Genomic DNA, 12,205 nt, shown 5'->3' with positions numbered 1-12,205 from the left:
ATGCTGGGAGGGCTGGAGCCCCTCTGCTGGGAGGACAGGCTGGGAGAGGTGGGGGGGTCAGCCTGGAGAAGAGAAGGCGAAAAAGGGGAGACCTGAGAGCCCCTTCCAGTGCCTAAAGGAGCTCCTGGAGAGCTGGGGAGGGACTCCTGATCAGGGAGGGGAGCCATGGGACGGGGGGGTGATGGTTTTAAACTGGAAGAGGGCAGATTTAGGTGAGATATTAGGAAGAAATTTTTCACTCTGCGGGTGGTGAGCCCCTGGGGCAGGTTGCCCCGAGAAGCTGTGGCTGCCCCATCCCTGGAGGTGTTCAAGGCCAGGTTGGACGGGGCTTGGAGCAACCTGGGCTGGTGAGGGGTGTCCCTGCCCAGGGCAGGGGGTGGCACTGGGTGAGGTCTAAGGTCCCTTCCAACCCAAAGCAGTCTGCTGCTTCTACGAGTCTGCTGCCCTGGCACTACTCTCAATTTTCCCCACACTCATCTAACCATACCAGAGCCCAATGCTCTGCGCTGCTCCCATGTGCCATCACCGCTGCTCACGTTCCAGACCCACCGGCAGACAGAGATGCCCCGGGCAGCCCTGCAACATCAGCTCCCAGCGTGGGGACACGCCGGGAAGAAATTTGGCTGAACATGTTCACAAATTCCACTGCTCCTTTATCCAAACAGCCACTCCACCCCCATCCAGAAGCTCCCAAATCTCTCTCCTCGCACCTCTGCTCGTGTCAGATCAGTCTGTGGGACGGGGAGTGCCCTGCTGCACCCCTGCTGCTCCCCCTGCACACCACAGCCCCAAAACACCGTCCGCCTTCAGGGGTGGGTGAAGTCTGTACCCTCAAAAGGACACGGTGAGAGTGAAGACTCCTTTCCATTTTCATGTGGAAAACAGAGCCAAAAAAAATCACAGTTTTGCTCCATTTCTCCAAGTGCTGCCTGACCAGCAGCGTCCCTTCACTGCAGCAAGGATGCTCCTTGTCCCCAGTGCGCATCGTTAGAGGACGGCCGGCTGAAGGCTGCCTCTGGGACACTACGCTGACTCAAGGAACACAAAAGCCAGAGGACATGGGTTCCCGGAGGAGGCCAGATCCCCCGCAGCCGGCAGAGACCAGCACCCGGAGCCCGTGCCAACAGGGGATGCCAACACGCACGTTTTCTTTGCGGGGCCTTTTCAGCTCAGCCTCCCTCTCTAGCTGGCCAAGCCCATCATTTCCAACACAGACCACGTTCCTCCCACAATGTTTCTTCCAGCAGTTTCTAATCCTCTTTGAAGAAATAGAGGTTGAGTGGGAAACAGATACAAATCCTGATTTTGAAGGGCTTAGCTGATAGTGTCACGCACCGTTTGTCCACCCCGTACCACTGGACATCTAATCTGCACTTAATCTACTCCTTCCATCTCCTCACATTTTAAAATTCATCGGTTCCACCCAATTGTCCCATTAGCACAAGTTTGCCCGACCCGCTGCCCCCGGGGGGGACCTTGCTGGAAGCCGGGGACTGGCAGCTGAAGTGACACATCTCCAAAGCTCACCTTTCCCTCCCACTTTGCCACTACCTTTACACTACCGTATGCAAAAGCATTATTGTACTGATTTTCATGCTCTCCTTTCTCTCCCCTTCTATTTTGCCACTTGAAAAGTTTTCAGAAGCAGCTTGGTAAAGCGGAAGAGAAAATCCCACCCGTGGTCCTCCTCTGGTCCATCCTTCTCAGCACACAATCACAGAGGCAAAGCAAAACTTATTTATGTATTTTGGAACCTGATCCAGGAATTGATGTTTTCTACTTTAACCACGTTCAATTTTCAAAACAACAAAAAAACAAAAGCAACTTTGAAACGTGAGGAGCCCCCCCCTGCCCTCCTTGGCTGCTCTCTCCCAGTCTCCCCAGCCCCTCTTCTGGCGGTGGAGCTCCTGGTCCTGCACCCGACCACCCAGGCCAACGGTCGAGACCTTGCGCTGGTGCGGGGAGACGCAGCCCCGGTGGGACTCAAGCCTTGGGCACAGTGCGGGGCCACCGTCCTGCCAGCCACGAGGCCGCAGCTCGCCCTCCACTGCGGAGACAGCTAGTGGAAATCACCCACCCGGGCAGCGGAGGCTCCGGCTCCACGTGCTGGGGACCGGTTGGGCTCGCAGCCTTGCCGGGGAGTGCCGCGGAGCTTGCCAAAGACTGGGAGCCCTGTCTTTGAGAGGAAGCCAAATGCGTCTTCCCCGCACACATCAAAGGGGAAACCTCTGTGTTCCTCCCCGGGCAGCTCCTTCTCGGCTGGAAACTCTCAAGGCTGCCTTGGCCCCAGGCATGGGACAGGTTGGGATGGGTCCCCCCCACGCACACCCCCAAGAAACCTTGCTGAACTGCATCAAGGCTCCCCCGTCTTATTAGGAAACATCTCTTCTGCTTTGCTTACATCCTCCTGAGGCAGAAAATGAGAAGGAATAACCGCCCTTGCAGAGGGACAGAGGGGGGAGCTGCTCGGAAATGCTCTTCCACACCTGAGTGGGACCCCCGAGGGGTGATTAAACATCGTTCCCCCCGACAGCAAGAGGAGCAAAAGGGGGGTGCAGAGCTGAGAGTGAGCCCCTCATCCCAGACCCGAGCCAGGAGGAGCAAACGTGTGGCTGATCACTTCCCAGCATGACCCCGCTCCTCTTCCCCTTTCTGCCCAGCTCCACAGGAGGAACCTCCGATCATGGTGGGGATTTTCTGTTTCAAACGCAATTCCCTCTCCTAACCCCACCCTTCAAACCACGAGCAAACGCCGCTAGCTGCCCCGACACTGCTCCTTCCCCACTTGCTGGAGGGTTTTAACCACTGCCGCGTGGGCAGAGGTGGGGAGGACTAACCCCAATTCCTGACCTAATGTCATTAGAGCTCTCTAAGCCCTTCAGGATGGATATTTTCTGGTCTTAATCTCTCCTCCCGCCCCCGAGCTGGGAGAGGTAACTGGGTAAATTGTGGCACGCATCCGGTCATGCCTGATCGCCGTCTCCGGCACAGCAGGTCTCCGGCACTGCACGGCACTCGCTGGTCCCCACAAGCTCTGCACGCTGCCCACTTGCAGCAGAGGACAGATGGGGCTGCCGGAGCCTTGTGGGACACAAGAAGAAGCCCTCCAAACCCCACTGCAGCAATGGGGAGCACCTCTGGCTCTCTGCGGAGATCGCGCCACCCTGGGGCAGCGAGGCTGGAAAGCGAAGCTGCCACCAGCCTGTTGCGAGACCTTTATGATGAGCTGTGTCTTCACCCGCCCTGTACCACCTCCCGCTGCTTTTCCATCCTTGATTACCAGCTCCCAAGAGCAAACTCAGTCCATCCCGTGCCAGCACGGCGGGCATCAATCTCCACTATTGCCTCTGAGTGCTACTGTAAAGCAGGGAAAAATAAACACGTCTATAAAATACAGCGGCTGTCACGCACGTCAGGCACTGACGAGACCCTCTGGACAGCAGCTCCTTCAACCACGGCTTTGAGAACGTCTTCTGGAGTGGATCCAACGTGGGGAACAGCAACGCCGGCCACTGCAAATGCTCCCATCACCATGTGCCATTCCACGTTAAGATTTCCCCTGCTCTGACCACCCGCCCGCCGAAAGGCACTTACCCACTAGTCCAGCTCCCAGGAACGGCGAGGAGGATATGCTGTTGTGGGACGGCAGGTCCCTGTGCTCGCCGTAGTGGGGGCCTTCGCCATAGCTCTGCTGAAACAAGATGGGAGAGTCACCATCGGGCGCGTGGGGATGCCGAGCGAAAAGCCAAAACGCGAGGCTGTCGGAGCTCAGTCTGTCCCACAGCGGGAACGGTCAGAGTCAAGGAATGGTAAAATGGGCACAGAAACGATCTTATCCCCAGGGAGGTGCAGCCACGAGGCTGCGGCGTTGGGAGGGGGGTATGGCACCGATGCGGGGACATACTGGGGGGGTTTGCCCCACGCTGGCAGCTCGCAGGCTGCCTCTGCCTTCGCCCAGCGGCTCGGCACCCACCAGGTGACGCCAGGCAGCCCCCTCCCCGCGCCGGGGGGGCACGAAGGGGCGAGGAAAAGGCCTATAAAAATGAGAAACGACACCACAGCGCCTGCTCCAACACTGACCTAAGGGAAGGGAAAGGTGCCACTGCAAAAACGAATCACACAAGCCCATTAAAACATGAGCATCTGTCAAAATAACACCATTTCAATTAAGTTAATGTCTTTTCTCTCTTCCCCTCCTCAGGCCCTGGTTATGTGCTGTCACAGCCTCGACTCCTTCCCTGTGAAACCCTTCCCGTGCTTTCCATCCCCACCGACGTCGATTCTCCGCAAAGCAAGCCCCAGTCGGCCCCTCGGGCTCCCAAAGCCGCACGCGGTGGGTGCCCAGCCGGCTTTGCCAAAGGCACAGCCCATCAGTTGACACCCTTCAACCCACTTGGCCGAGACCCCGTTTGGGGACCTCTCCCACCCCGTGGCCAGGAGCTCCCCCTGTCCCCACGGCAAAGCCGGGCACAGGGAGCCCACACGGCGTGCAGGGCTGGGGGAGGTTTTTGGAGGAGAAGCCTTCTCCAAGGAGACCTTAAGGCAGCAAAGCCTGAGGAGATGGGGATGGGGGGGGCCTCTCCCCGCTGTCACCTCGTAGGGTTAACAGAACACATGTCCAAAATGAGGGAAGAAAAGCTGTTGCAGAGTTAGACCCGACCTGGGCACAAACATACGCACTGAGAAGCCATGGTAAAGCCCCCGTTTATTTTGGTTGGAGCTTGGTGGTTGTGCTTTGTCCTTACCCTTCCTTGGTCAAACGTGGAGCTGTTTTGATCTCCCGTTCCCCAGGAACCTGATCCCGGTCTTTCATCCAAACCTACCGAAAAACAGGAAGAACAAAGGTTACTCTTGCTTTATCAGCAAAGCCTCAAAGGTGTTCTCGCAAAATTAACTCTTCCTTCTACAAACAAAACAATATTTTCATTAATAAACCACTTCCACTTGGCGTGACCAATCCTCCCCTCTCCCTCTTCACCTTCCCACTCCAGCTGGGAGTTTATTCCACAAACTTCAAAGCAAATCCCACCACAGCCTGGAAACGCTTCAAAACACGGGACAGTGGGAAGAGGATAAACAAGTATTTTAACTCGCTTTATTCCAGAGAGCGCCCATGAACCTCTTCTCCCCCGAGACCAATGGTGAAGAGGACTATGAATTAAAAACTCATTCCACCCATCTCAATGCTCCAGCGGGGCCAGATTTTTGCCCATGGTGCTGCCAGGTCATGGACCAAACTCTGTTCTTCATTATGCTTGTGCAGAGCACGCAGAGCTGAAAGCCTCCAATGGGAATTGCTGGGGGTAGACCATTACCTGTGCCTTAGTCACACTCATTCAGGGGCATTTGTTATTTAAGCTCCCTGTGGTCCCGCCGAGGAAGGTGCGCTCTCAACATGGGACCGATCACAGCACGTTCCCGTCCATCTCATTTTTAGCCTTCCCAAGCAAAGGGCATCCGACCCAAAATGGCAAGGGACCAGCCAGGAGGGTTTTGCAATGCGCCTGCACGCAGGCTGCGGTAGGAAATTGCCTCCTTTCATCGTCTGCCAGGTCCACCCAGGCTGCGCCTCTCGGGCTACCAGCACACGAGGCACCCACGGGAGACGGAGAACATCCGCCGGGATGAAAAAAAAAGCCTGGGGAGTCACATCAGCAAAGCTCTCGCAGTTCAAGCTGGCACTGCGACTGCATGGAAGAAACCCTTCCTGGCTGTCCAGCCCCGACTCAGCTCGGCAGTGGGATTCCCGACTGCCGGTCCGCCTCCTCTGCTCCGGTGGGTGATGAGGGGTCAGTGAGCAGCAGTCAGCATTTTCCCCAGTAAAGCCGGGGGTTTGAGCGGGGCATCGCTCTGCCCTGCAGCCGGGCTCGGGAGATGCCAGGCAGACGCTGCCAGCTCAGCCGAGGCAGAATCCCAGATGGAGCAGCACGGATGGCATCGCCCAGAGCCAGCTCCGCCTCGTCCCATGGAAACCCCAACCCCACTGCGGGGCCACACTTGCCATGGGGCGGCACGAGAAACCTCTTGTGGCGGCTCCTGGCAGTGCCCAGCATCACCGTGTGCCACCCGCAGCGCCTGGGGACCCGGGGGCTCTGTGGGGACCCCCTCCGCACCCAGGTGCCGGCAGGGCCTCGCGGGAGGTTTTCTTGTAGAAGCAGAGAGCTGCTCACAGAGGGGGTGACCGTGCGGGGGTGACCGTGCGGGGGTGACAGTGGTGGCGCAGGACAGTGGCAGGGATGGGGGTGCGGGTGGGAGCAAGGACACGGAGGGGGGCAGGGTTGCGGGGCGCACTCCAATTTCGTTTTAGCAAAGCTGATTATTATGGCAAACACGCCGTGTATTTGTCTCCTCCGCTCCCCTTACTGTTCATTTAACCAGAAACTTCTTTCAAATTACATCCTTCTATTTCTGTGCCTTTGTGTTAATCATTTCCCCAGAGAATTGGTGTTTAATTGCTGTCTAATTTGCATAATTATGCATATTAATCTATACACCTAATGAATATTCATAATTCTCATTTAGATTTTGTTTTCTAATCAAAAATTTCCAATGTGATTACTGTGCAGAGCAGGGATAAGCCTCTAATAATACCTTGGATACTAGGGAGAATTACTGCCAATTCTCCCACCTCCTACTTCCTAGAATAAACTTTTGCTTTGCTAATGTGTTTTTCTAAAGCAATTCATCTGCATACCCTGCAAACACCAACGGAGATCAGGAGGCAGAAATGCTCCTCCTATTCATTTTACTTTCGTTGGGTATTTTTAAAGCTCCCCAACGGTCAGGGCGAAGACATGAGCAGGATCTGCAGCCTCAGACATCCTTGGCAAACTCACCCCTTTGCGCTGGAAGGACGAGGAACCACGGCACTGACCTGGTTTGGGCTGCAGCCGGTGCCCCCACGAGGCACCTCGAGAGCCCCAGAGCCAGAGGGGGAGCCGAGGCACGGGGGTCCCAATCCTCACATCCACCCCTGCACCATGCAGGACATGGGTCCCACGTCACCTTCCCCTCCCGCAGAGCCACCCAGTCCTGTCCCCAACCCACCCCATGGCAGAGGAGCATCCCCAGGCCAGGACTCGCTAGGAGAGGATGCTCAGTGAGGCAGGCCAGGGGGGGCTCTGGAGGGACTTGGGGTGCCTGGAAGCCCAGGATGAATTTTTTGCCAAAATTCCTTAAAACAAAAATTAAATAAAAATCACTGCCTGGCCTCCCCAAGGAAGGAGGGAAGAGGAGATGGCGGGTGGTACGGGTGACATTGCTGGGGCCAAGAGGCTCATGTGTCCCCTAGACATGGAGAAACCCTCTGCATGAGCGCCATCCATGCCGCGGTGCCACCAGCACACCCCAAAGAGGGGTCAAAAACCGCACCGGGTGCTCCGACGGCACACTGGCACTGTGGCAGGTGGCAGAGGACGAGCTCTCTCCCAGAGCATGTGCGAGTCCCGCGCTGCCTCTTTTTCCCCCCTCACTGCTTTTGGGGGGAAAACAGCCCCCCACCACCCTCCCCGCAGCAGCGCAGTGGGAGCCGGAAGGGAAACCCCGACCTCGCAACCGGGCAGATCCTGCAACAGCAAACCCACCCCTGGGGAAACCCAAAAGGCCTTTTTTTTTTTTGCCTCTGGACGCTGGTGCTCCCGCGGTTGCGTAGCCGCCAAGGTGAAGCGAGGTTATGGCTCTTCCACCTGAGCGGCACATGGCTCCGGAAGCGGCCCCAAAACCTCGGCCGGCTCCGAGCACGGGCCCGTGCCAGTGTGCCACCGGTGGGCCAGCCCCGCTGTCCCATGCCTGCTGGAAAAAAAAAAAAGTCTCGTGCCTTTGCCGAGCTGCAGCCACCGGCATGAAAGGTGTCAGCAAAAATCTCCCCATTTTCAGCCCACAGGTGTTTTAAGGATTCAGGGATTTCTGGGATGAAGCCAGGAAAAAACCAGACCGTCCGCTTTCGACTTCTGGCATCTGTCCTACATTCAGCGCCAACCTGCTCTTCCCTCCCTTTGTATCGGAGTAAGGATCTAAGATTTGGCAGCAAATGCCCTCTGCCAACCCCGCGAAACCCCAAAGTTTGGCCAAAGGCAGGCGCTTCTGGGAAAGCCCCAACCAGCAGGGTTCAGTTCCATTCACACCATAAAATCCCCGAAGACAGTGCCACCACCAAACCCGCTCATGCTTTCCCCAGCCCGCGGCGCTCACTGGCGATGCTCACGAGCCCGGCTTTCCCACGGGCACTGCCTGGCACAGAGCGGGAGGAAGAGGATGGGGAAGGAGCAGGAGACGGGGAAGCCTGCGGAGGGAAGCCGAGCGCTCGCCCAAGGGCACCCAGCGTCCCAGCCGGACCCTCGCTGTCCCAGCCCCGGGGACGGCCAGAAGCACCTTGGGGCGCCCGGTGATGGCATTGCTCACGTGCTGCCGCACTCCCCCGGGGTGAGACGGAGACCCCGCAGGCATCTCCCTCACCCCCCAACTCTGCCTCACCCCTGGGCACATTTCCTACATTAAAGCACGCACAGTCCCGGGTCAAAACAAAACAACAAAAAAACCCATAAATCCAAGTCACCAACTGAGTTCAAGTCAAAACTCACATGGCACGGAGCTGAATTACGTTTGCACAAGCGAGCCGAATTCTGGCATATACCCGCTTTTGAGCGCTTGGCTTTGCGACATTTACAGCCCTCTTCCAGCGCAGGGTGTGTGCGCCGTTTCAGAGACGCCCACGTGCGCCGGCAGCTGTCGGGAGCCAGCTTTATTTTAAAATAAACCCATTTTCCAACTAACCAAGTTAAGGCACACTTTCCAATTCAGAAAAGACAAAAATAGGAACGACCTCCTCTCTCCATTAATACTGTTATTAAAGAGCGTACAGATTAATTGTGCATTTTAATAACCCTGATCATGAATATTCATAACACATTTCTTGCTCATGTTCTAATTAAAACATACTAATAGAATAAGATGTAGCTGTCAGACGGTAAATTTTTCCCCCCCTTACAATTTTTGTGCCGCGGCTAAGAAGAGCTGATAGACAAGAACCATCCTAAGCTCTCAGCACGGATAAAAATAATTTGTCCACGTTTAGTCTCAGCAAAAAAGCCCTCCACCCGATAACGAGCCATAGTAAAAGGCTGCGCACAAGTGACATGGTGCACCGGGAGCCTTTCCCCACCCAGCAGAAACAAAACCACTTTGAACACACAAGAAACGGCATTCAGGAGGGTGTAGGGTTTTCTGCCCCGTCCTCATATCCCAACAGCTGCTCAGTTCCCGGTCTGGGGCTTCCACCCCCCACCCATGGGGTCCCCAGAACCAAAAATCCTGTACCAAGAGACAGAATCATAGAATCATAGAATGGCTGAAGTTGGAAGGGACCTTTAAGATCATCAAGTCCAACCACTAACCTACCCTGACAAAACCACCTCTAAACCACGTCCCCAAGTACCACATCTGCCCTTTTTTTAAACACCTCCAGGGATGGCGAATCCACCCCCTCCCTGGGCAGCCTCTTCCAATGTTTAAGAACCTTTCAGGTAAAAAAAAAATTCCTAATATCCAATCTAAAGCTCACCTGGCATAACTTGAACCCATTTCCTCTCATCCATTCATCTTGACCCAGATGCTGCTCTGGTTCCAATACCCCACACCCCGAAAGCTGCCCAGGCACGCGTGCCGGTCCTGGAGCCCGCTGTGAACCCCGAGGTCTTTTGGAGCTCTGCACCCCCTGATATAAGGACGGCGCCGGGAGGCGGCTTGCAGGGACTGTGGCTCCCGTGCCACCCACTGCTCTGCCCACCCAGAGACGGCCAAGGACGCCCCGACCCACCACCTGTGCAGCCAGGCCAAGGTCTTCCAAAACGAGCTCAATCCCTAATGATTCCTCCGCGAGCAAAGCTCAAGGGGTGCAGGCAGTCATCCCTGTGGACCCGGAGGACATGCAAGGACACAGAGCAGGACATTTTGCTCCTCAGACCTCTCAGACACCGTTTCGTGCAGCAAGACCTAGAGCTTTTGCTCTTAAATCCTGCGCCACGTGGTACCCGGAGGAGAACATGCACTGCTGCAAACCTGGGGCCTAGCAGGCTCCGACGACTCGAAGGTGCCCGGTTTTTAGTGTCAGGAGGAGGGTGTAGAGAGGGGACCATCACAGCAGCCCCACGGGTGACAGCGGGGGACATCGCCGGGGACGCTGTGCTGGTGGTGCTGCGGCTGAGCCGGGCTGAGCTTCCCTCCCCCAGGCTCCACAATCTGCTGGCACCAAAGCGCTCTCCCTAATCTGATTCCCACCAAAACGACTAGGCTAGGCTTTTTTTTTTTTTTTTTTAAATTTTTTAACTGCTCAGCTCACGTAGAGTTGAGGTTCAGGAGCAGCTGCAGCTGCCGTGAAGATGGCATCTCCCATCTTCCAGGGTCTACAGCCCACGTGGTGCCCGTAGTGCGATTTTGAAAGCCGGGCAGCAAATTCAGCTCTGCAGCCACAGCGGTGGCCACGGGCCAGAGCGGGACAGGGGCAACGGTGGCAGCTGGGAATAAACCCCCCCGCAGCCAGCAGCCCACCATGCGCGTGTGATGGGGACACTTCATCTCTGCCAGTCCCCAAGAAGAGAGAAGCTGCCTCTGTCGGAGGTGGGACGGCGCGAGCCGCCATGGATGGAGACACTGGGGCCACCGTAATTTGATTTGAAACAGAGGTGACAGAAGGCTGCTTGATAAACACTTCCAAATTAAGCGGCTTTGTGTCCTAATCGCTCTGGCGATCAGCCTCACAGCAAAATCTCTGCTAAAAGGGATTTGAAATCAATAAAATTAGTCGACTAGTAATTAGCTTTACTCCCAGTCAAACCAACAAAGTTGTTTTTCTTGGCGAGAGTCGGCTCCCCGGACCCACACACCGCTCGGCGAGGAAAAACCCACCGACGCATCCCGGCACTCAGGTATCTCTCGGGAAAGGTCCCAGGGTGCTGGCAGAGCCCCTGCAAGGGGACAAGCGGGCGCTGGGAGCGGCCACCAGCTCTGCCTGTTTATTTACCAGCCCCATCCACCCCCGAATAGGAAAAAACAGCTGTGAATGGAAGGCAGCCGGGAGCTGTTTACAGGACGTCGATTGTGGATGGGACTATACAATTTGTTCACTTCCTTTTCCCGGCGCACGACAAAACAATTTAATAATAATAATAAAAAAATAAAACAACAAGAAATCCCCCAAAAGCAAGCAGTGCCAAACACCTGGGGGGCAGCACTGGGTCCCCGGCAATGCCACCTTGGGGTAATATGGCGCTGATGGGGCAGACGGGGAGTCCTCACCCCAGGTAGGGGAGCTCTGTTTCATCCCCTCCGATGCGCTGAAATTTGAGGTTGGGCCAAAGCTGGCTGGCCGGGAGAACAAGGCTCAGCTTTTCTGCTTCCTGGGGAGAAAGAAAAGTATTTTGGGGGAATCTCGCTTGAGAGGGGGCAGTTTTGTGCCTCGACCACATCGCTGGCAGCCGCAGCACGGCCGGTCCTGGGCGAGGGATGCAGCACGGTCAGACGCGGGATGGCACAGCTGGAATGAAGATGGGATGTGCTCCCCAAGCCCACACTTTGAGGGGCATGAGGGCGATCCCTGAGGGTGAGCACCATCATGTAACTGCCCCTCGGACCGCGAGGCGCCAGCCCTGCCCAGAGGGACCCAAAGCCACCATGTCATTTCCCAGGAAGGGGATGAAGCCACGCTGCTCAAGAAGCTCACAGCTCCCCAGGACCCAGCTCGGTCCTGTCCCCTGTCCCTCCGTGCTGCTGGCTTCCCAACACGGCCAGGGTGGGCCAGGCGGCACAAGGGGATGCCCTGGTCCATGAGAACCTGGTGAAGCAGAGGGCAGTGATGCCATCCCCCAGATCAGGCACCCACAGCTGGGACACATACAACCACGCCGAGATGTTAAACAAACCAGGGCATCTCCCGTTTGCCCACTGACATAGATCCATACGTGATTTACGGGGCAGACTCTGCCCATTTATCTTTGTGATGATGAACGTACTGAGAATTCAAAGCCCAGACACGCGCATCCACCCCGCGCCCCTGTCCCCAGGGAAGCGTCCACTGCTGCCTCCCTCCCCCCTCCCCAAACGCACACTCAGGGATAATTTTTGACTTAAAAAAAGCTGATGCCACCACTTCGGTGATCATTAATTCCTCCGCTTAGCATCTGCTCTGGCATCTCCTGCGCCCGTGTTCTGG

The 12,205-nt window shown here is 56.3% G+C and overlaps 1 protein-coding gene across 1 annotated transcript in view; it reads right to left on the bottom strand.

Moving 5' to 3' along the window:
* Positions 1-12,205, bottom strand: part of TCF3 (transcription factor 3) — a 79,197-nt gene that overhangs the window by 29,935 nt on the left and 37,057 nt on the right. Inside the window, exons 3-4 of the mRNA XM_009887932.1 lie at positions 4,746-4,819; positions 3,595-3,688 (exon numbers count right to left, since the gene is read on the bottom strand). Coding sequence (XP_009886234.1) covers positions 3,595-3,688; positions 4,746-4,819 — 168 coding nt within the window. The remainder of the gene's footprint in view (positions 1-3,594; positions 3,689-4,745; positions 4,820-12,205) is intronic.

Source organism: Charadrius vociferus, unplaced genomic scaffold (assembly GCF_000708025.1).
Source record: "Charadrius vociferus isolate BGI_N301 unplaced genomic scaffold, ASM70802v2 scaffold1096, whole genome shotgun sequence".
Lineage (NCBI taxonomy): Eukaryota > Metazoa > Chordata > Aves > Charadriiformes > Charadriidae > Charadrius > Charadrius vociferus.
Note: the sequence above shows the minus strand (reverse complement) of the source record. Positions and strands in the feature narration are given on the sequence as shown.